Source organism: Sprattus sprattus, assembly GCF_963457725.1.
Source record: "Sprattus sprattus genome assembly, chromosome: 13".
Lineage (NCBI taxonomy): Eukaryota > Metazoa > Chordata > Actinopteri > Clupeiformes > Clupeidae > Sprattus > Sprattus sprattus.
This window is the reverse complement of record NC_137911.1, coordinates 23,395,436-23,419,925: the sequence shown is the minus strand read 5'-3', so window position 1 is coordinate 23,419,925 and position 24,490 is coordinate 23,395,436. Positions and strand designations below refer to the sequence as shown.

The 24,490-nt window shown below is 43.0% G+C and overlaps 2 protein-coding genes across 2 annotated transcripts; both read left to right on the top strand.

Annotated features, from left to right (window-relative positions):
• Nucleotides 1-11,226: 11,226 nt before the first annotated feature.
• LOC308373898 (interferon alpha-inducible protein 27-like protein 1) lies at nt 11,227-14,221 on the top strand. The gene is made up of 4 exons (XM_080849561.1): nt 11,227-11,344; nt 11,467-11,496; nt 11,641-11,802; nt 13,958-14,221. Exons 1-4 carry the CDS (start codon nt 11,335-11,337, stop codon nt 14,050-14,052), a joined length of 297 nt encoding a protein of 98 aa, XP_080705687.1. The 5' UTR covers nt 11,227-11,334; the 3' UTR covers nt 14,053-14,221.
• Nucleotides 14,222-21,517: 7,296 nt separating this feature from the next.
• On the top strand, nt 21,518-24,016 carry LOC308374454 (pepsin A-like; the record flags this gene model as incomplete). The annotated part of the gene is made up of 9 exons (XM_080850230.1): nt 21,518-21,573; nt 21,714-21,861; nt 21,976-22,093; nt 22,277-22,395; nt 22,622-22,815; nt 22,965-23,081; nt 23,252-23,375; nt 23,621-23,719; nt 23,879-24,016. The coding sequence occupies 9 exons, from the start codon at nt 21,518-21,520 to the stop codon at nt 24,014-24,016; spliced, it is 1,113 nt and encodes a 370-aa protein (XP_080706356.1).
• Nucleotides 24,017-24,490: the final 474 nt, after the last annotated feature.

Genomic DNA, 24,490 nt, shown 5'->3' with positions numbered 1-24,490 from the left:
GCGAACGCTTCGCGTAACTCCTTCTCACCGGCCTTGAAGTTGGTCCCTTGGTCAGAATAGACCTCCGCCGGGGCCCCCCTGCGAGCGATGAACCTTCTGAGCGCCATCAGGTAGGAGTCTACGTCTATGCTGGGTAAGAGGTCAAAGTGCACAGCCCGGGTTGTTAGGCATTTGAAGATAATGCCCCACCTCTTCTCTGTGCGCCGGCCTATCTTGATCTGGAACGGCCCGAAGCAATCGACACCAGTTGAGTAGAATGGCGGCTTGAAGAGCCGTAGCCGAGCTACAGGTAGGTCTGACATCTTCGGCACTGCAGGACGGGCCTTCCATCTACGACATTCCTTGCACTGGTGCTGTATGCGTCGGATGGCCTCTCTCCCGCGCAGGACCCAGATAGACCGCCTCATCTCTGCATACACACGCTCTGGTCCAGGATGACATAGGCGAGAGTCATAGTCCTGGATCAGGAGTTTAGTGGCTGGATGGCCGGGATCTAAGACGATCGGATGTATAGCACTGGAATCTAGTGCCTGTGCTCGCCGTAGTCTCCCACCCACCCGTAGGATCCCTGCATCAGGGTCCAGCTCTGGTGACAGGGTCAGCAGGCGGCTACTGCGCTGCACCGGCTTGCCTGCTTCGAGGAGGCGCAGCTCCTCCGGAAAACTGTCCCGTTGTGCCTGCTTGATGATCAGCATCTCTGCTTGCTGATAGTCTGAGGCAGTTGGAGCAACAGTTTCAGTGGCCGCCCCATGAAGCTCCCGTACGGTGGCCTCGACAAGATCTCTCCAGCAGGCATACTGTTCAGCTCGGGAGATTCTGGGCTGCTCAGCTGTGGAGGTCAGGCCACAGAATGTAAGCTTACGGAATTCTGCAGGATCTGGCTCGGCCATTGTGGACGGCCTCACAGGCCAATCTTCGGGTCCCTTGAGAAGGAAAGGTGGCCCATGACTCCAACGGTTTGGCTGTGCTAGCTCTTCCAGGGTCTTGCCCCGCGTAATGTCATCGGCAGGGTTCTGGGCAGAGTCTACATAGCGCCAGCAGCTGGAGTCTGTTAACTCCTGGATTTCAGACACACGTGTGCCTACAAACACCTTGAAACGGCACGATTCAGATTGGAGCCACGTCAACACAGTAGTGGAGTCTGTCCACAGTATGGTCTGGTCTATGTGCAATGTGAGCTCCTTTCCCAGCAGGCTATACAACTGCGCTCCGGTAAGGGCACCACAGAGCTCCAATCTTGGCATTGATGTTTGCCGCCGTGGGGCCACTCTTGATCTTGCCACAAGGAATGACAGGTGGACTCCACCCTGTGTGTCCTCGGTTCGAAGATACGCGGTAGAGCCATAGGCCCTCTCGGATGCGTCGCTGAATATGTGCAGCTGTCTGGTGAGTACGTCAACCTGAGCTGGTACGTAAGGTCGGGGAAGTGATATACGTGGCAACACTTGAAGCTCTGTTTCCCAATCCTTCCATTCTCGCAGCACCTCTTGGGGGAGCAGTGGATCATCCCAGCTGTGATGCTTATCCCAAAGGCGCTGGACGAGGATCTTTGCACGGGTTGTGTATGGCAGAATGAACCCCAGCGGGTCGTACTGTCGAGCGAGGACCTTGTAGACATTCCGCATTGTTAATTCTCCATACTGTAGGGGTCGGTGCTTGTAGCCTAGCCTATCAGACTCCCAGTGCCAGGTAAGTCCGAGGGCAGATTCTGGATGGCTGGCATCACCCTTCGAAAGCCAGTGCTCAAGGCTGTTGGACCTGGCCTCGGTGGGTAGGTGACTGATTGCACTTGGGGCACTGCTTGCCCACTGGCGGAGTTCAAAGCCACCAGTGGCGAGAAGAACACGGAGCTTATCCACAAGCTGCTTAGCCTCCTCAACAGTTGACACGCTCTGTAGGCAATTGTCGACGTAGAAGCACTGTTCTACGGACCGCCTCACATCTTCATCGGCAGAACTATGCTCCTTGACGTGGCACTGAAGCGCGAACGTGGCGCAGCATGGGGAGCAGGTTGTGCCAAATGGTAAGACTTGCCACTCGTACACATCTGGGGGATCCTCTCGCCTCATGTCTCTCCAAACGAACCTGAGAAGTGGCCTGTCTTCTGGTTGGAGCCTGACTTGATGGAACATACTGCGTATGTCGCCGCTAATGGCCACTGCATCTTGTCTAAAGCGAAGTAGGACTCCGAGAAGAGAGGCGCTGAGAGTTGGTCCAGGCAGTAATGCCTCATTCAAGTTCAGGCCACGAAACTGGTATGAGCAGTTAAACACAATACGATTCTTTTCGTTGTGCCTAACTAAATGATGGGGGATGAACCATGATTCGCCCTCTGTTGAGACGTCAGGGCTGAGCTTCTTGGCTGATCCTGCCTTGACCAGTTTGTGGATCTCCTCACAGTACGCCTCGGCTAGCTTTGGGTCTCTTGCCAGCCTCTTCTCAGTGCTCCTCAGACTCGGCATTACCATCTCCTTGGTGGCTTTGAAGAAGGGCATTTGGCGTTTGCGTAGTAGGGGGGTAGCATACCGCAAGACACCCTCTACCTCCACACGTGTCGTCTTTGCCTCTAGCATATCCACAGCCTCTTGGTCCTCCTTGGACCGCATGACTACCTTGTCACTTTGGAATGGCAGCGTGTCCATCTGCCACAGTCTTTGCACATTTTCCATCAGTTCCGCGGTCTGCGGAGACACGGTGGTGAAAAGGCACTGCTGTTGTGTCAAAGTCTGCTGCACTAGCCTTGCAGGGCCTTGCAGGGTCCATCCCAGCCGAGTACGGAGAGCTGCGGGTCCTCCTGGTGGGCCCAATCTGACGGGCTCGACTGGGGTGAGTAAGTGAGGGTGGTCAGCGCCTATGAGGATGAGGGGCTGAACCTGGTTAAACTGCGTGAGGGGGAGACCGACAAGGTGTTTGTACTTCCTCTGAAGCGATGTGATGGGGTAAGACTGCTCTGCAAGGCTTAGACGTGGTGATGTGAAGGCTTGAGTAATTTTAAACCTGTTCTTCGGCTGGGCAGCTGGTGATAAGTGGAAGGACACACATGCTCCTCTGAGAACCTCGACGTCCTGTCTTATGGTGCGCAGGTTAAGTTCTTCTGGAGTGCCTTCTAGCCCTAGCTGCTTGGCAGCCTCTGGCAGGAGCATAGTGCGCTCCGAACCGTCGTCTAATACAGCGTATGTCTCCAGTTTGCGGTCGTGATGGATAAGCAGCACTTTAATTATCTTTAGAAGGACTCTAGATGAATCAGATGGGCGGTCCAGATAGAGGACCTCAGTCGCGGTGTTGACTAAACAGCTCTCCTCTCTGCGTGGCTCAGCCGAGTCTCTCTTATTGACCTCATGAAGGACCTTTAAATGTCTGCCTTGACACACGTTGCACAGCTTCTTCAGGTCACACTGCGCAGCTTGGTGGTTCCTTGCACAGCGCCAGCATCGTTTGTTGGCTTTGATCCACTCAATCACTTGCTCCTTGGTGAGACTTTGAATGGCTTGGCACTTATTAAGGAAATGCTCTGAGCTCTCGCAGTATGGGCAGTACGGCTTTACTTTGTCCCTCCTCTCAGACCATGCCGGGCGTTGTTGTTGTGGAACTATAGCCGTAGAGCCCTCCGCTCCATGTAGCACAGAGGCCCCATGTCTGTTGCTCGTCAGTTCGACCTCATAGCCTTGGCACCAGGACTCGTATCTTAGCCACTCTGCCAGGTCGATCAGGGTGTATGTGACCCCAGGTCGCTGAATCATCTGGCGGCGAAAGTCAGCTCTCATTTCAGGTGGGAGTTTGGTGAGGAGACGGGCGACGTGTGAGCCGCATCTCAATTCCACGTCTCCATCAGGCCCCAGGGTCTGAAGCATGCCCACCAGAGACTGTACATGCAGTGCAAACCTCTCGAAGGCCGCAGCATCTCCACGCTTCACCGCTGGTGACTCCATGACAGTGGCTAGTCTCTTCAGAGCCACGTGATGAGGCTGCCCAAACTTCTCATCTAAGGCTGACATGGTGTCACTGTAGGGAGTGGGTGAATTGAGGTAAGAATCAGCTACAAGACAGGCCTCTTCAAGTTTCAAGTGATCAGTGAGGACTTGATATTTAAAGAGCTCAGTGGTATCTGCAGGCAACAGATTCTCTAGGGCTATTTTTAGGCGGGCGAACTCCATTGGATCTCGGTGGATGAAGAGTGGGATCTTCGGCTTAGGCCCCCTGTACACCCTCTCTTCGGACCCAGATGAGTGGAATGGCTGCTGATTGCCTATATGTGAGTAACTATAGCCTCGGGGTCTAGGTAAATATCTAAAGCGGGAACCAGGGTCATACTGGGCTCTATGGCTTGGGGGGCTGAACAATGGGGAGTGTGTTGGAGTCCCTACAGCTGTAAATGGCTGGGATAGCATGGGCCTGCTAGGTTGCATGGGCCTTTGGAAATAGCCTGCTCTGGGGGTGGAAGATAGGCTATTCGTTAGGTTAGATGCCGCACTCTGTTTCATAAGCTGTAGTTCAGCCATCATTCTGTCTATGGCTGAGACCATTTGCCCATCAAGATGTCCTGATGACACTGCTGGTGGCCATGGTGGGGGAGGTGGCCAGTTGCCTTCGTCTCCGTAGTCATGCTCTCTATCTGTGACGCGTGGCGTAGGAGGTGGAGGGGGAGGGGGGGGCGGAGGTAACTCTGGCCAGGCTGTTTGATGATGCTGCATATGACTTATTCTTGGGGCAGTCACCTTCTCTGTTAGCGACCTCATGTCTTTGTGGACATCTCTGAAGTCTCCAATGTTGTTTAACATATACTCGTGAGCTTGGCGTAGTTTCATGTTCTCCTTACGGAGCTCCTCTAGCTCGGCTTTATATGCAGTGGCAACATCTCTGCCGTCATCATGCTTAGAAGAGGAATGTGAGCACTCATCAGACTGCTTACTCCACTGGTCATACACTGTGCGAAGGCTGGGGGAAAGCACGTCCTCTTGTTCATCGAGGGCTGGGTCCCACTGTACTTGGCGCATGGGGTATGAGGCGCGTGGATGTGAGGAGGGTGTCATCTGGACTGCTCCCTCCATGCTGGGTCTCCATTCATTCTCTTGCATGTGCATTTGCATTCCCGCTGCTGAAGGATAGTGATGTTTGTAACTGGCTCCATCAAGCTCATAGTCGTCTAGGTAACGTGGCAGGCTTGTCTGCCGTTTTTGACGAACTGTTTCACTGCTTTCTTGCATCTTGATCCCGAATCAACACTGTATCCGGCTCGAAGGACCAAATGTTATTGAGGTAAAAAGGACTGTATAATGATCTGGTAGGTTGCTAGATTGTGCTGCTCGGGCAGTGTCTGTAAGAACACCACAATCACGGCACTAGTCTTCTTGTTCTCTTTTAATAGGCTATCATCTGTTTTGTACATGACACTGCATGAGTTGTTACATGGGTGTGGTCTGCAATGAAAACAGAGACCAATCAGCACTGCACTGGGTCACATCAATGAATAATTCCTACACTACACATAACCAACTACAAAACTACTAAATATGATCGTGGACATTACTCTAATCAACATAGATCTTATCTGTATTACGTTTACATTATGAACAGTACAAATTCATCCCTATTGCATCAATTAATACAAGAAAGCATATAACAGAACATGCTAATAGCGAACTATTATGCTAACCGCGAACTGTTATGCTAAGCGCTAAACACTTCAATACAATACAATACAAGTCAATACAAACACTATAACGTCCTGAAACACACTTACTTGTAGCAGGAACGCACACAATGCCTCACATATGCAATTGAACAAAGATGATTCACTAATAATACATTTAACCCTTGACCACAACTTATGGAAACGTATTCATAACTGTCAAAACTGACGCGTTGCTAGGCAACGCCATAATCAACGTAGTCTTTCGTACATCTACAATGTTCAATGAATTAGCCTAATCTACAGCGATATACGTGAAGATAATAACTCATGCATCTTTAATGAGTGAAATAATTTGCGTCTTATTAGGCCTATTTAGATGGGACCGAGAAGGCTGGCTTTTTACCTGCAGCATCCTATTTGCAAGCACGTTATAATTGACCTATCGCTGAGCCCCGCCCCCCATTGTGACAGTTGCTAAATCGGACACTTTATCAGAGCTCAGCTGACTAAAGTTTACAATGGCAGCTATCAGTGACAAAACTATATCCCAAGAGGCTCTAGACAACTTTTGGAGACAAAAGGACCTGATTTCGCCTAGAACCCTTTAAAAGGGACTTAATTATGCAATGGAGGGATATGTATACAATTTAAAACTCGATATGGTGGATAACAAGCTTAAATTTGAGGCGAGAATTTACAGAGCTCAATGCAAGAGGGAGCAGCCTCAACTCACGGTCATCGCGATTGCAGATAAATACATCCAATACCAGCATTGTTCATGCACCGCATGGGGAAGATACAATGAATTCACAGTCAGTTAATTTAACAAATCTGGAAGGCACCGTAGCCTACACCTACGTTTATTAACTAGCAGGAACCTGCCCCTGACAGGACAGTGTCCTAACCATAGGCTATGGTCCTAACTGTCTAGCTTGTTAATGTAACCTTGTTAATTACCGGCATGCGTGTGTTTCGTTCACGATGTCATGTTAATCCATTATTAAACCTATCGTTTGTTTAATAGAATGGCCGATTTTTAATAAACTGTCCCATAACTGACAAAGTTACGCTAGCGCAGCAATTGAATAATTGACGTTAGCTAATTTGAACCAGAGATAACTTGCCTTAGCCCCTCTGCACGTGCCTGCTCTCGTGTATGCCCGGCTGCTGGTCTCGTTTTCTCCTTTTTTTAAGTAACCTGAATTCCTTCTAGGCCGCAAGGTGAAGCACGAAAAGTGCTTTAGAAAATGAATCCCGTTCCACTCACTGGCATCTACACAATCTTTAGCTTATAAAAAAGAACGAGTCGTGGTTAGTTACCAAAAAAAAGTTCGTCGCTGATTTTCCAGTCGATTGTCTATATGGCTTTGTTTTATGCAGAACTAGAGACTTCAGAGCGTAATAAGATTTTTGTCGGGAGCCGTGCCACGGTTCGACACGTGATCATGCTACACCAATGAGAAGGCTGCTTTTTGACAACAGAATGGAAAAATGGCGGCTCCCGTGCGGTTAGAAACATCGTTAAAGATAGAGGAAAACACTTGAACATCCTCAAAATTGGGCTAAATTAATTCTAATTAGTGCTGTATACATAGCCGCGTCCAAGAAGAACAATGAGGCAAATATACGATAATGTTATTTTTATGTTAAGTCATTTAGATCAAGTTTGACATACATGGGCATACACATTACTGACGATCTTACATGGACTGTGAACACCCAGCACACCGAAGAAATCAAGGCAAAGACTGTACTTCCTACGTCAGCTAAGGTGATCTTAACTATGAGAAATCATAGGCTTAGATGATACACAAACAATTCCATGCAACATTGTAAGAAGTCATCACAGAAATACAATAATCATCCCAACTTTAGAAATCCAGGGAGGGGGTTGACTTTTCCTCATTGATCTGGAGCACTCACACCTAATTGTAAGCCCTGTCAGACCCTCGTTTGTAATTGTGATTAACATTAAATAAGGGTTAAATACATTATATCAGTAAGACACAGCACAAAATACAGTAGTAATAAGGATAAGTGCAACGGCCCAGTGGTTGAGAAACACTACACTAGGACATCAAGTCTGAAATGCCATCAGCGGTTGCACAGTGAAGAAAAGCCATGTAAATGCTTGAATTCTGAAGTTTGAAGTTTGCCCTTCTCAAATGCATATGTTGATACTCATGCCAATGTGGAAAAACTTCTAAACAAGCTGGGTCTTTAAAACATCACCTGATAGTACATGGCAGGGAAGGTCCACATAAATGTGCCTGACCTTTTATATGTTTACAATATTTAAAGGCATTTTCACTGGCATTTTCATATGCAAAAACATACTATGTGGGAAAACATTTACAAGGTCTTCAACTCTGTTTGTGTGTGTGTGTGTGTGGAAGAGAAGACTGGAGAGAAGCCTCGTGAAGGTGCCCAGTGTGTGCACACTCACACTCACACACATGCACATCCTCATATAGGCTGTAAGGTGAACCCTGTTTCCGTTTCAACCCGCTACACTGTCTGGCATATACAGATGTGGCAGTCATTGCTGTAAGTGTGCAGACAGATTTGCCATGCACTTTATATGTTTTTTTACAGGGACTGGCAACAGGACATGTATCATTGACATTACCAAGGTGTCATCAGCTCTTGGAACCAGTGTTTTCAGCCTTGATCGGAATTCAAACATTTTCTGGGTGTGACTCCACAAGTGCCTTTAATGGCAAAGGAGAAAAAAAAGACATTTTCTGTTGCATGTGAGAAAGATGAGTACCTAAAGGCTTTTAAAAGTTTAGGTACTAACTTAAACTTGGAGCAGTCAACATTTGCATTTCTTTGCCAGTATGTATGCCACTTATATGATCAGTCGGCAGCTGATAATGTAAATAAAGCTAGGTTCAAGGCTTTCTGTATGACATCATCAGCCTTGCCAGAATTATCCATTCCCCCTACCACTGATGCCCTCCATCAGCACTGCAAAAGGGCAAACTACCAGGCTGCAATAATGAGGTCCTGTCTCAAACATAATATAAGTGCTCCATCACCTGCTGGATATGGTTGGCAAATAGAGAATGGGAACTTGCATGTCACCTGGATGACTAGAAATCCGGCCCCTGACAGTGTTTTGCATGTGATACACTGTGGCTGCAAAGGTGCCTGTGAGACAGACAGATGTTTTTCTGCAGGATTGTGTTGCATAGTTGACCTATGTCGTTGCTGTAGGAACTGGAAGATAACTGTCCTGACACTGACACTAACAGTGAGGACTGAGTGTCCCTAATCTGTTATTTCTTATTCAGTTTTGTACAGTTTTATATATCATATTTCATGTTTCATAAAGAGTGTTTTTATGGTTCATTAGTGTTGTTTTCATTTGTGGAAGAATGAATGAATGAATGAACAAACAGATGGTCATTGGTATTTACAATTACTGCCTTTTATTGATACATGGAGGTTTATTTGTCACATACATAAAAATACTACTGTTTTTTCTGTGCGAGTGTGAAGAAAGAAAGATCAAGAAATATTTTTCATAAATAGCAAGAGGGAGTTTAAAGAGCAGTGTGTGAAAAAAGGTGTAATTGATGTTTTATAGTCATTGTGTGTGTTCAGGATAAGGAATGCTTGAGGAAAGAAGCTCCTCCTCAGTCTCTCTGTTCTGGTCTTGTAGCAGCAGAGACGTTTGCCTGACCTCAGTGTTTTGAAAAGTCCATGGTCAGGATGTTAGGAATCCTTTACAATACCTTGGGCGCTGGTAGGTAGGTCTTTTCTTGTAGGTCTCCTGCAGAATATGGAGAGATGCTCTGATGATTCGGTGCTGCAGTCACAGGCTGTACAGTTCCCATACCAAGTGATGCTGTCAGGACACACAGCTGATGGTGCTGAACTTCCTCAGCTGATGTAGGAAGTACAGTCTTTGCCTTGATTTCTTCGGTGGGTGTTCACAGTCCATGTAAGATCCACAGTAATGGGTATTCCCATGTATGTTAAACTTGATGTCAATGACTTAACATAAAAATAACATTATCGTATATTTGCCTCATTGTTATTCTTGGACGCGGCTATCTATACAGCACTAATTAGAATTAATTTAGCCCACTTTTGAGGATGTTCGGATGTTTTCCTCTATCTTTAACGATGTTTCTAACCACACGGGAGCCGCCATTTTTCCATTCTGTTGACAAATGCAGCCTTCTCATTGGTGTAGCATGATCACGTGTCGAACCGTGGCACGGCTCCCGACAAAAATCTTATTACGCTCTGAAGTCTCTAGTTCTGCATGAAACAAAGCCATATAGACAATCGACTGGAAAATCAGCGACGAACTTTTTTTTGGTAACTAACCACGACTCGTTCTTTTTTATAAGCTAAAGATTGTGTAGATGCCAGTGAGTGGAACGGGCTGAAACGAAAACCGTGTTCACCTTACGGCCTATTCATCCTGTCTCCACCAATAACCATGACAACGCAGATCGACGCGAGGGGCGGAGTCGCACACCAGTTTTGAGTTTCGTTTCTCTGGAAATCACTTACGGTGGATGCCCACGGGACACGACTTTATGTCGCTCTCATTGGGATAGAATGGAGGCGACTTGTCGGCTGCCGACAACGGCTGAGGAAAAAGTCGGCTCTCCTGGCTGCTAAAAGTTGGGGATTTTTTAACTCTATGCAAATGAAGGCGACTTGCTGCCTGCTGAGAGCCAATCAGTTCGGCGTGTGTGTGATTTGGAAGTCAACGTAGCTCATAGGGGCGGGAGTAAACAAAAAATTTGAAACAAGATGGCGGACATCGGGACTCATTTACCGTGACATATTTTATGTGAATAAAGGTTATCTACACGACTTGTATACGTCTAATTGACTCGGTTTGTTGTTTATATGCTACACGAATACTGTGAGGTCAAACTGAATATTGTAGAGCTTAAATTAAGCTCTCAACATTTAGTTAGCTTGTCGCTAATACTATGAGCGAAACCCCATTGAAAACACATTGTAGCATTGTAGCTAGCTAGCTGCTAAATATGTTACATACGTTTTCGTGATTGAACTGGCTGATATGGTTTAGATAGAATATGTACACAAATTATAAATTAAAGTAATCAGCACAAAATCTTAACTGAACTCTGAACTATTACTGAACTATTACTGCTAGCTTGCCGCTACAACTTTAACCGAAACCCCCATTGGAATACATAGTGGCTAGCTAGCTGGCTGCTAATAAGTTTCATATAACATTACATTGATTGTTGTTTACTTTGCATATGAGCAGATTTTGGGGCAAATGACCCACTCCAATATTAGCGATCTCAGTCACTACGTGGAGTTTGAGTTTTTAATTATGTATTTTAATGATGACTTTATTGGCAGCACAAAATAGGCGGTTATAACCTCGGCTACAACACGTACGGTGTTGGGTGGGTGCTTCCAAATCCACGAGCGCTCAAAAGCTATCCCTTTTTTCTGACCACGCCCCCCAGCCGACTTTTCGCCTACTGACTAAACGCAAGACATATCTACCGTGGGCACCCAGCGTTATCGGGAGAAAAGGGAGGGTGGGGGCTCTAGGCAGCCAATCACAGCCAGTTACAGTGTTGAAACACAGGAATAAGCACAGGAAGTAGCTGAATGAAACATATTGAAACAGAGCTGTAGAATAGATCGCTATAAATACCACATTAGACATTTTGAGTTTCGTATCAACAACCATGGGACTGTGTAAGTAGCCTCGCCCGAACCATATGCTTTCAAATTAATCGATTTGCGTTTTTATGACATATTTCAAACATTTAAAGTAAGATTACCCACTGACGTCGTACTTGCATTGTTGTTTGGTACAGTGACTATTGTGGCCGCAGCAGCAGGAGCAAGTGAGTTTAACTTATTTTTTCTCAAAGTGATGCCTGCCTGGGCAAGGACAAATTCCCCCTACTCACTATTTCTGGTATATAACTGAAAATAACCTATAAGAGATCTTCAGTAATGTTCTTTATCTAATCTCTTATTACTCATAGCGGGTGCGGTGGTCGCCACACCGTTTGTGCTGGGTGCAATAGGATTCACTGCAGGTGGGATAGCTGCAGGATCCATAGCCGCCAGCATGATGTCTACCGCAGCAGTGGCTAACGGAGGAGCTGTGGCAGCTGGGAGTTTGGTGGCTTTGGGGCAGGCAGCAGGTAAGACACTTGTATTATGCTTTGAGAGCCGAGTCAGGAAATGCAAACTACCCAGATAGCAAGCATAACGGTCCACCAGTTGCTTTTTGTTCGGGACCTAACTGGTGGTGCGCGATGGTCCTTCCTTGGGGTGGGTCCAAAGCCTGGGCTGTCGTTTCCTTAGAAATTAAACTACATAGTCTGGCCATACCCAGATAGCAAACATATCGATCCACCAGTGGATTTTGGTCAGTACAACCTCCACTGTCATCTTAAAACCCTCCTATTATGTTTGGGGTCAATTTGACCACATTCAATGTTTAACGTCTCTAAATAAATGACTGACATATTTTTTGCTTCGTATTTAATGACTTTTCCTGATTTAATGGGCTGAAGCTGTAAGAAGCTTAAGAGCCAGAAGAGCTGGGCTGTAGTCTTAAAGTAACACTATGCAACAATTTTGACACTTTGAGAGCTGGTTTTACAGGCAACTAGTTTTGGTACCATCCTCAAATTCATTTTGATAGCATATGGTTATGTGAAGGACAGAAACATCTTTGTCTTCCCCACTAGCCATCCCGGAAATGCCATATGAAGTTCTGTGTAATACATTTTTATTTATAGGGCGCTTTTCAAGAAACCCAAGGTCGCCTTACAACAGTGAATAAAACATTGAATAATACAGCAACAACTTTACAGGTTATAGGCTTGCTTAAACAGGTGTTGATGGAGATTATTTACAAACACTTAATAACATAAGAATATATGAATCAAGTGCCTTATTTTAATCATGATCTAATATGCTTTTCTTTTTTCAGAGACATGGCTTTTCTGTGTCTCTGTGTATTATGTGTAACTTGATTCACTGGCGCCATTTATTGTTTCCTTAACCTTGTGAATGTGCAAGAAGCTCGGACGAGAACCTTGTTTTGACTATGATTTCTTACACTTACGGCGTCAGCATTAGACAAATCTAAGCATATAAACCTTGTGGTTCCTAAGTGAAATTGCTTCACTTCTCATCCTCGTTTTGTGAGTGAGCCCGATTGCAATTGTTCTTGTTGAATAAATATACTTATTGACAACTCCGGAGTCCTGAAGTAACTTAGGGTGATTTCTCACCTATCAGGTGTGTTTTGATTTGTGTTTTAAAAAGAGCGATTGAGTTAGGGTCAATGTTTCTGATATCAGGGGGGAGGGAGTTCCAGAGGTGAGGGGCAGAGCGGCTGAAGGCTCTGGATCCCATGGTGGACAGATGGGCTTGGGGGACGGTCAGGGTGATGGAGGAGGCATCACCAGTAATGGGCTGGTACACCCTGCAAAAATGGAAGAAAAGCTTTCACACGCATGACATTGCCAGCTAAACTGCCAAAAGACACCAGTTAGTGTGTTAGCAACTTCTATCAGTGTCAGCTGAGCTGTTGGTGATGTTTGAAAGGTTTTTGCATGCATTTTAGGTAGTTCGCCTACTAGTTTTGGAACAGAACTCCGTATTGCTACTTTAACAGAAAAGAGAAACAAGTCACGGTTAATCATACCTGTACGGAGGACTCTGGGGGATAGGGGGTGAGATGGCAACAGAGCTATACCCATCAGATAGCAAACATATCGATCCACCAGTGGATTTTGGTCGGTACAACCTCCAATATCATCTTAAGTGTAGCTGGGTGTGAATATTAAAAAAATAACATAAACTGTTAGTAAATCCTGGAATGTCTAAATAATATCCTTGGCATAGTCTCTTGAAAATATCAGCCGTACCGTCTATAAAAATGTTGGTTAAAATCAGTTAAAATGTATTCATGAATAAAGATTGTTTTAAAGCAAGTGGCAAAAAGGTTGAATGTTTTTCTGTACCTCACCACCCGAAAACCTATGGGCAAAAGGCCAGTGGTCAACTAAAAACACCATGAAAGCCCAGTGGTCAACTAAAAACACCATGAAAGCCCAGAAGCTGAGTGTCGATTATCTGAAATGTTTTTTTTTTCTCTGAACTCTGACAGAATAGACTTTACACCATTTTATTTTCAAAGAAAACACAGCAATGGCATTATACCAGCACCTCTATCCCATTATGTGAAAATATGTTGCCATACATATGATATAGGCTAACCCCTTCTTTACTATAAAGATGTAATTTCAAAAGGAAGTTAAAGAGTCTTTCTTTTGCATGTAGGTGCAGCCGGTCTGTCTGCAGGAGCCACAGCAGCAGTTGCGACGACGGGAGCCTCAGTGGGCTGGCTTGCTGCAGCTGCAGCCGCTCTGATTTAGAAAGGCATCATCTGCTCTCAATGGAGAAGACCAAAATGACAACCATCAGGAGTTTCTTTTAACTATGTTCTTATATAATCTGACTATCAAAACTTGTATACCTGCAGTTGCATAGCTAAATTCTACAATACCCAGTAAAGAAATGTCAAATAAAAAACTTAAGCTCAAATGGGAATTGTCATTTGTCATGTAAACCTGTACTGTTCATGCATGTACTCAGGGGTTTCATTGGGCCGGAGCCTACTAGAGCTGAGCTCAGCCTCCTGACATCCAAATCGCGTCCTGCCTCACCTCAGCTCTGTCTTCATCAGTATCACAGCATTACTGGCTCATACAACGCAGAACAAACAAATATAAAATGTCGGCTCCCTTTCTTTGACTTTCTAAATCACACAGCTGTAGCATCACACCGCAGCAGCAGCATCCATACGGTCTCTAACTGAGAGAAGGGTTGTGTGCAATTTACGCAGGTGGCACAGCAGCTAAAAGGGCACTCAGAAAGCGTAGATCTCACACCTTGGCACCAAGTTATGATGGAAATCCGGATGGTATAGTTTTTGTGTAATCTTCATTGTAGACAAATCGCACCAAAAACAACCTCTCAAGATGCGTCACTGTGATCTGTTGTGGCCTTATTAACCTAGATGCCTTTTCACAACAAACAGCAGACCTGCTGCACTGTTTCTACGGTGAAATTATTGTAAACAAAGCAGTCGTGCTCAATATGAATTAGCACCATCGGAGCTGTTCACTTTTCAGCAAAAGTCCAAATACCGTTTCCTCACTTTTGTTGTCTAAGAGCCCTGCTAATAATGTTCTGTACATTTGTTTTCAGTGGGAGTAAAAGATACATATAATGTGACTCAGGCTAAATTACATTTCCTAAAATAAAAACATATTTTAAGAGTATGAATTTATTATAGGAATATCTAACTAGGTTAAAAATAAACATAACAGGAAATATATCGACTGTTTCATGGGTGTGGAAAGCATGGCCTGTGTTTAGAAGATAACAGTTTTGGCAGGACTTCGTCCTTCATCTTGGTCTTGTGCCATCAGTCTTGATATGAAGTTGACAAGTAGTGCTGTTGGTGTTTTCTGCACGCTCTGACTAAGAAAACGGAATGGAAAAAACAGTTATTCTAAACTGACATCAATTGTGCATTTTAAGTGAATGTGTTTGAAGACCACAAAGCTACATATAATGAAGGCAAAGGTTACAAAGGCATTACAGGAAGGTCAAAAATTAGGTTGCTGAGGTAAAATGGTTTCTTTGGGTTTATAGGCCCACCTCAGGTCATGACAAAGGTAAAGCTGGGCTGGGTATGAAGGATGAAAACGTGCCATCTCTTACTTGCACTGCACAAGAGGTTTACAGGATTCACAAACCTGTTTAATGCCTAATGCAAGTCTAAATGGCAGATTTGTACTGTAGGTATTTGATTGTGTGACACCATCATGATACAATCTTACAATAAATATCCTTAAGGTACAGCATCAGCTGTGGTACAACAACACAAATTCATTCTACTCTCCCCTTGAATATATTCTTTCTCAGAAGGATCTCTCTCTCTCTCTGGTCATTTTGCTTTCAAAACAGCCACTCTGGGATCAAAGAAGGGACCGTAGGGTTAATTCATAGGTCAGAGACAAAGGCAAAACTGTAATCCACACTATGGTCATGTCAAAAATAATCCTAAATGAATGAGGGTCAGTTGAGAGCTTTTATGATTTTTGTTGTAAGAGTATCATTCAGTTAGAGAGATACAAATAAAAAAAATCGTTGTAGTGTTTAAATGCATTATTTAAATTATTTTATCATAAATGCTCTTTAACAACACTTTAATGTAAGCTTTAATTTTTCGTTGGAATAGATGCATGTACTTGAGTTGTTTCAATGACAGGATAAGTATGAAGTGGAAGACACCGAAATGTCACTTACTGCGGTTAAAGAAATTGTCAGCATGAACCACCAGGAGGCGCACTCGAGTCCTTCTTGACCGTTAAATGTCGGGACGCTGGCTGTGGGGTGTATTATGTTGGGGGACAAACAGCAACAAAAGCACCAAGCAGCTTCTCTGAGATGCACTTTTGGTTAGACCTGCAAAAAGACATCCAAACAAGAAAACAACAAATCATCCACTGCGTACATACAATCTCTGAAAATAAACCTACTTATAGCAGGACTGTAGAAAATATTAGAATTTATAGAGGAGGACAACATTATGTTTGCCTTTTTTTTAATCATTAGACTTACAAATGATTTAATCATTCACCTGTTCTTGTTCCTTAGGTATCCTTGGCATTATTGTAAGTGAGGTTTCTATCTGTAATGCTATATTTCCGTTGAATTTTATTTGTGTATTTGCTGCCTATATCCTTCTTTTGTTGACATTTCATAATTCTGCACTCTAAGACTGGAGGTATTGAATCAATTAACATCATACAGTCCGGAGCTGAACAGTAACTCTGTCAGTAAAGTATGTCATGGCACCATCACTCAAGGTGTCCAAAGTCCAGAAAAGGCTGTGTGTAAAAATAGCTTTGGGCTGCCCGTATAAATAATCCCCATGCTAAGGGGAAGCAGTCATATCTGGCTATGGTCTTGGAAGAGCTGCATGCCACTGCAGAAATACTTGAATACTTGCATGAGAAAAACTCAGTGGACATTGTTCCACTTTGGACTCAAAAAGGGAAAATGTAAGCTAAAGCGAGGGGAGATTCTTTACAGATTAGATTTCTCACCAATGAGTGCAGGAACACTCCTTAAAACCTTCAGTGCATGAGCATGGCTACCAGAGTACTTTTGAAGAGAAGCCATAGCATGCATTGGGACATGCCTAACATGAGAGGGGGTGTCCCTCATACAGGTGAATATGAGCACTAATTAAAATGCTGGTGAAGAAAGATGTTTGTGATTACAAATTAACATTTCAATCGGTTTCTTTGCATTTTTTCATGGTCTGACAGTCTGCACTCATTTTGCAGTAGCCTATGCGCTCAAATTTTGAGCATTGTTTTGGGTTGGCTCTCTTGTTTAAATTTGCACCAGCTCTCATCTTTCAATCAAAGAGTAGCCTAAAAAATCTGATTCTGATTGTAATTAATTACATGAAAGGAAACCAGTGGTGTATAAAGTACCCAAAAGCCATACTTGAGTAAAAGTACAGATACCAGACTGGAAAATGACTCAAGTAAAAGTAAAAGTCACCTTTTAAAATACTACTTGAGTAAAAGTATTGAAGTATCTGATCTTCACTGTACTTAAGTATCAAAAATAATTTTCTGATATTAAATGTACTTAAGTATTGAAAGTAAAAGTACAAGTTAATGCTGTTAATATATATATATATATTTTTAGAATTATGAAGTTTATTCAGACTAAAATGAGCAAACTTATAAACATGGGCTGATTTTAACACAATAGGCCATACTAAAACAGCACCGAAAGTAACAACCCAGTCATTACTTAAAACTGAAAATGTCCTGTTCATCTTCAAAAGACGTTGGTTCTCAAAATTGCGAGAATTCAGCCTTTCAGTAACATGCACACACATCCCTTGAACAATAACGTTACTAGCAGCTAACTTGCTCCACACTGCTACGTTACCAGACATCCCAACCTGCAAAAAGTCATTTCAGGGAGGTATTCCCCCCCTAGGCCTACGTATTTCTGTTGTGGTCCCTAAAAGTCATAAAAGCATAATATCATTCTATAAGCTATAGCCCTATGCAATTCTTTGTTAATTGTGTTTAAATATGTAGATTATTTTACTATTTATTACAACCCGAATTCCGGAAAAGTTGGGACGTTTTTTTAAATTGTAATAAAATGAAAACTAAATGACTTTCAAATCACATGAGCCAATATTTTATTCACAATAGAACATAAATAACATAACAAATGTTTAAACAGAGAAATTTTACAATTGTATGCACAAAATGAGCTCATTTCAAATTTGATTCCTGCTACAGGTCTCAATAGTTGGGACGGGGGCATGTTTACCATGGTTTAACATCTTGTCTTCTTTTCAAAACAGTTTGAAGACGTCTGGGCATCGAGGTTATGAGTGTCTGGAGTTTTGGTGTTGGAATTTGGTCCCATTTTTGCCTTCTATAGGTTTCCAGCTGCTGAAGTGTTCGTGGTCATCTTTGACGAATTTTTCATTTAATGATGCGCCAAATGTTCTCTATAGGTGAAAGATCTTGACTGCAGGCAGGCCAATTCAGCACCCAGACTCTTCTACGACGAAGCTGTTGTAATAGCTGCAGCATGTGGTTTTGCATTGTCCTGCTGAAATACACAAGGCCTTCCCTGAAATAGACGTTGTCTGGAGCGGTGCATATGTTGCTGTGAAAGCTTTATATACCTTTCGGCATTCATAGTGCCTTCCAAAACATGCAAGCTGCCCATACCGTAGGCACTTATGCACCCCCATACCATCAGAGATGCTGGCTTTTGAACTGAGCGCTGATAACACGATGGAAGGTCTCCCTCCTTTTTTCCCCGAAGGACACGGCGTCCGTGATTTCCAACAAGAATGTCAAATTTGGACTCGTCGGACCATAGAACACTATTCCACTTCGAAATAGTCCATTTTAAATGAGCCTTGGCCCACAGTTCATGACAGCGCTTCTGGACCATGTTCACATATGGCTTCCTTTTTGCATGATAGAGCTTTAGTTGGCATCTGCAGATGGCACGGTGGATTGTGTTTACCGTCATTGGTTTCTGGAAGTATTCCTGGGCCCCTTTAGTAATGTCATTGACACAATCATGCCGATGAGTGATGCAGTGTCGTCTGAGGGCCCGAAGACCACGGGCATCCAATAAAGCTATTCGGCCTTGTCCCTTACGCACAGTGATTTCTCCATTTTCTTTTAATCTATTGATGATGTTATGCACTGTAGATGATTCGACTTGCAAAGCCTTTGCAATTTTTATGTTGACGAACATTGTTTTTAAAGTATTCCACAAACTTTTTACGCACTCTTACACAGATTGGAGAGCCTCTGCCCATCTTTACTTCTGAGAGACTCTGCCTCTCTAAAACATCCCTTTTATAGCTAATGATGTTATATACCTGATCGCAATTAACTAAATTAGTTGCTAGATGTTCTCCCCGCTGAATCTTTTCCTAATTTCTTGCTTTTTCAGCCATTTGTTGCCCCCGTTCTAACTTTTTTGAGACATGTAGCAGGCATCAAATTTGAAATGAGCTCATTTAGTGGATAAAAGTGTCAAATTTCTCTGTTTAAACATTTGTTATGTTATCTATGTTCTATTGTGAATAAAATATTGGCTCATGTGATTTGAAAGTCTTTTAGTTTTCATTTTATTCAAATTTAAAAAATGTCCCAACTTTTCCGGAATTCGGGTTGTATATGCTGCTAATACTATCCTATTTATGTTAACTGCATTTATTTGTATACCACTGCAACTTTAAACAAGTCTAAGGAGCTTGTTGTTTACATGTAGCCCTGGCAACTAGCTGGCATGAATAATATGCACATGAAATGAAACTTGTTGAAACATGTCTTTTACAGTCATTTAACCCACCATGGGCAATGCTGAAATCACTGTTACAGATAGTACAGCGTGCAAGACTGTCATTGTGATTTACTTTTATAAGACAGGGGTACACCTTTGTATAGTCTGTTGTAAAATGTCTTATATTTTCTTTTTGGGGGGCACTCTCCCTGTGCCATGGTGCCCCTGTTCCTAGATACACCGAACTGACAAAGAATCACTGACACTGACAGATATAGCGCTTGTCCTCGTCCTTTAAGGGGGCTTTTGCGAATGGTTCAAAGCACATTAACGTGCGATAGGTCAACTGATTCACCAAACCTGCTTGCAGTCTGTGATCTCATCACTCTCATGATTATTTTTTTTTTCTAAAGATGTTTTGATTTTGTAACGAGTAACGAAGGTTTCAGGGGAAATGTATCGGAGTAAAAGTATACAGTTTTCTTTGCCAAATGTAGCGAAGTAAAAGTAAAAGTAAACAGAAATATAAGTAGTAAAGTAAAGTACAGATATCCAAAAAAGGACTTAAGTACAGTAACGAAGTATTACACTGGTAACATGTCTACACACATATCCACTATAACAGTATTAAAACTAGAATTCCATCACACAGTACATGTATCTATCTCTGCTTAATATGTATATTTACAGCTGAATATTATGTACATTTCAACAATTTCCCTGACAACATTTGGTAATCTATCTGAATCGCTTCTGGGACAGTTACCCACCGGTGGGAAATGTTTTTCTTTGCAAGTTTTTGTCCTACAGACATATAAAGAAACCCCGCATGAACCTTGGACCCTTTTCTTTTAAAATATATACAGTTTGAAATATAAATATAAATAAGTACTTTGTAAGGAGAATATAGCTGATCTCTTACACATTTCAGTCTGTCATTTCAGTCTGTCCCACCCATTAGCAAATGATTCATATGATAAGTAATGGTGATTCAGTGATCTCTATTGGACCATGGTGTGGCGTGAAAACCTCTGGGGGTAGTGAGTCACAAAGATATTCCAGAGCCATTATGCAATGGCCATTGTCTTTGTCTGAGGTGTCCCAGGTAACTCATTAATATGCATTTGTAGGGACACACATTTAGGAAAGAAACAGGTCACTCTGCTATTATAAATATGTAGTAGTGAAACCACACTCACTTTCTGAATGCTAAACTCACCTATGTAAAGCCAACACCTATGTTTACAAGGTTCAGACTTCAAAAGTCTTAGCTGGAAATCTTTACAATGTTTTTTTGTACAAATTCTGAGCACCTCTGAATAAAGGTATTTGTTAGGGTGATTTTACATTTGATTTAAATAAAAATTTATTTTAAAACATTACTTTTTTACTTTTACTTTAATGTTGTTATTGCTGATGTCCTCTATAACATAATCCTATAAGCCATTTGTGCATCAATACTAGGGGAAATATACAAAAACATCAAGGCATGTTAGACTTCCTAAAAGAGTCAAACAGGCCTCTGTCCCTGAAGGGTGAAACAGAACTAATCAAGTCGCAAACACTAATCAAAATGTCTTTGGAAACTAATAACAAATGTGGCAGTATAGAAGAAACAACCTCCAAAAATGATTTGTGCTAAAGCAGCAGTAAGACGTTTTGCTCTCAAATTAGTGCGCTAACTACATAAAAACATGCTAAAGCACTGCAATTGTCAACAATAGCATAGGTGGCACTGATGAAACTACAGGTAAGTGTATCTGCCCATTTACCATCAGAATTAACTTGAAGATGATGTTTACATACAGCTTATCTGTTCCATTTGCTATCAGACCAATTATAAGAGTTCACAGTACTTTATCAAGGTGAATCAAAAAGTAAACAGAAATTAGGGCAGGTTGTATGTATAAAAGGGCCAAGTTTGACTGATGGCTCACTGAGCTCCAGGTGAAGGCATTGAGCAGACTAACAATCATGAAGGCAGCCATTATCCTCTGTGCCATTGTGGCGCTCTCCGAGTGCCTCCTCAGGTCAGTTATTGTTTTTCTGCTATTCTTGAAGTGTTTTGTCCAAAGATGTCCTACTACTACTTGCCTATAACCTATAACCGTATCAAACTTTAAACTATGTGACACATGGTACCATGCTGAGCCTGGGTTCTCTCTCCCAGGATTCCTCTGAATAAGGGGAAGACTGCTAGGGAGAGTCTGGAAGAGCAGGGCCTCTGGGAGGAGTACAGTAAGCAATTCCCCTACAGACCAATGGCCAAGTTCCAGGAATATGCTGCAGGCACAGAGCAGATGACAAACGACGCTGATGTGAGTCAATAATCTCATTTGAACCGCAATTCAACATTTCTTATGGATATGAATGGCCATTAATGGGACTTGAGACATTTCCAACCTGACAATGTGCTACTTCCACCCCCACAGCTTGCTTTCTTTGGGGTGATCTCCATCGGTACCCCCCCTCAGTCCTTCAGTGTGATTTTCGACACTGGCTCTTCCAACCTCTGGGTGCCCTCTGTGTACTGCAGCAGTGCTGCCTGCAGTATGTTTACAATTACCTCTACCATGTACCAATTCATGTAATAGTAAACCAGAAATGGTGTTATTGTGAAGGTGAAATATAATGATATATTATAAAGAATTAGAAGTTAAGCATCAACATCAAATGTAAGAATTTTGTCACGGTTTAATTAACCTAACAATGGTTGCCAATGTTTTTCTTTAGACAACCACCAAAAATTCAACCCCAGCCAATCCTCAACCTTCAGGAATCTTCAGAAATCCCTGCAGATCCAATACGGAACTGGCAGTATGGATGGATTCCTGGGCACTGACACTGTTGCCGTGAGTGTTATGAAAAAAAAAAACATAACAATCATAAACTGACTAATCAGTAGTATAAAAGAACATATTATAAAACTTGTAGCTATCCAGTAAAAAAAATTGAATAGCTTTTTGTAAATTCATCCAAGAATTGTGACAACTGAGGATTAAACTTCACTCATAAAGTTAATATTATCCACACTCTTTAACCATCTAAAATACCCTGCCTGCAATTCATCCTTGTTAGGTTGGAGGTATCCAAGTGCCTCACCAGACGTTTGGACTGAGCGAGAGCGAGGCTCCCTTCATGGCTCACATGCAGGCTGACGGTATTCTGGGTCTGGCCTTCCCCAGCCTGGCTGCCTCTGGGGCTCAGACGGTCTTCAACAACATGGTGCAGCAGGGCCTGGTGCAGGATTACTTTTCTGTGTACCTGAGCAGGTACCAACTTCCAACAAACTGTGTGCCCTAACACAGAGCTTGTTGTGCTTATAATCCATTTCAATAGTAGCCTGCATCTCTGTAACAGAACTCTTGTCAAAGTGTTTCTTAATAAGCAGTTGATGTTCTATCATCTACCTCCTGCACAGCAACTCTGAGACTGGCAGTGAGGTGACCTTCGGTGGGTATGATCCCGCCCACTACACCGGCAACCTCGTCTGGGTCCCCCTGTCTTCTGAGACCTACTGGCAGATCACTGTTGAAAGGTACATTTATAATTCTTTGTCTAAATACATGTGTAATTCAAACCATGCTCACACAAAGCAGTGAGAACTAACTTTTGAAAAGCTAACATGTTGTAAGAGTTCCCAAGAAAGTATGCACCTCTTGCTTGGTATGAAGCAGCAGGGATTGATCAGAGTTTTGCTGATTCTAGTATGACCGTCAACGGCAATGTTGTTGCTTGCAATGGTGGATGCCAGGCAATTGTGGACACTGGCACTTCTCTGATCGTTGGACCAAACAGTGATATTTCAAGCCTCAACAACGCAGTTGGTGGTGTAAGTTTAACCAAGTGCTTGTACACAGTGTTCCAAGTTATTATGTGGCATAACTTGCCATTTTCAAAAAGCACCATTTAGACGCTTTATAACAACTGCCCTAGTAGTCTTGGAGGACACTGCTATTTTGGTATACTTTCTATACTTATTTCATAGTTATTATACATATATTTCAACATTTAGATTCTTTCATTAAAGTGACATTTATTTAATTTACTTAAGTGAATACCTATGTCTGTTCTTAGGCCTCTGTGAACTGCCAGAACATTGCAAACATGCCTGAAGTTACTATTAACATCAATGGACATGCTTTCACCCTGCCCGCATCTGCCTACGTCCGTCAGGTAAGCCCTGGTTTCAGAGCAGAAGTAATACAAATACACTACAAAACTACTGCTGCTTTGCATAATACACTTTTTGTAGTTTTATATATAAAAGTTTGTAGAAAATATTATGAAATGGTGAATGTGTTCATGACACTTTATACATCTCATTCTCTGCAGTCCAACTACTATGGGTGCAGCACTGGATTTGGCAATGGTGGGTCTAACCTCTGGATCTTGGGTGATGTCTTCATTAGGCAGTACTACACCATCTTCAACCTGTCCAACAACTATGTTGGTCTTGCCAAGGCTGTGTAAAACCGGCTGGTTCTGGTTGTGATAGAAACAATGAAATCACTTGTAGCTGGATTGATTTCGGACGGACTGAAAGTATTGTTAGTGCCTCATGCTGAAAGAACACCTAGGCTATTTATGTCCATGTCTAGTCATGTCTAGTCTACATCAGCACCTGTGAACTGTTAGAAGACTTAATTGATTAAAAGTTATTGCATCATAACTGTTTGGTTTCACTTTATGATACACATATCACACACCTTTGCAATCAAGTGGACAATGGACACCTGTTGCAGACAGTTGGTGTAAGACCGAGGGTGGACAAGAGTTTGCCAAGAATTCAAACATGGAGGTCTGTCATCTTGTGACCATGGTCAAGAGCACAGCGTGGGTGGCACTACCTAACACAATCAGCAGGCTATCAGGAGAGAGCGTTGACACCAGCGCTCCTCTGGACTTCACTGGACAGCAGGGGGTGGCCAGCTGGCCCAGGGGGTA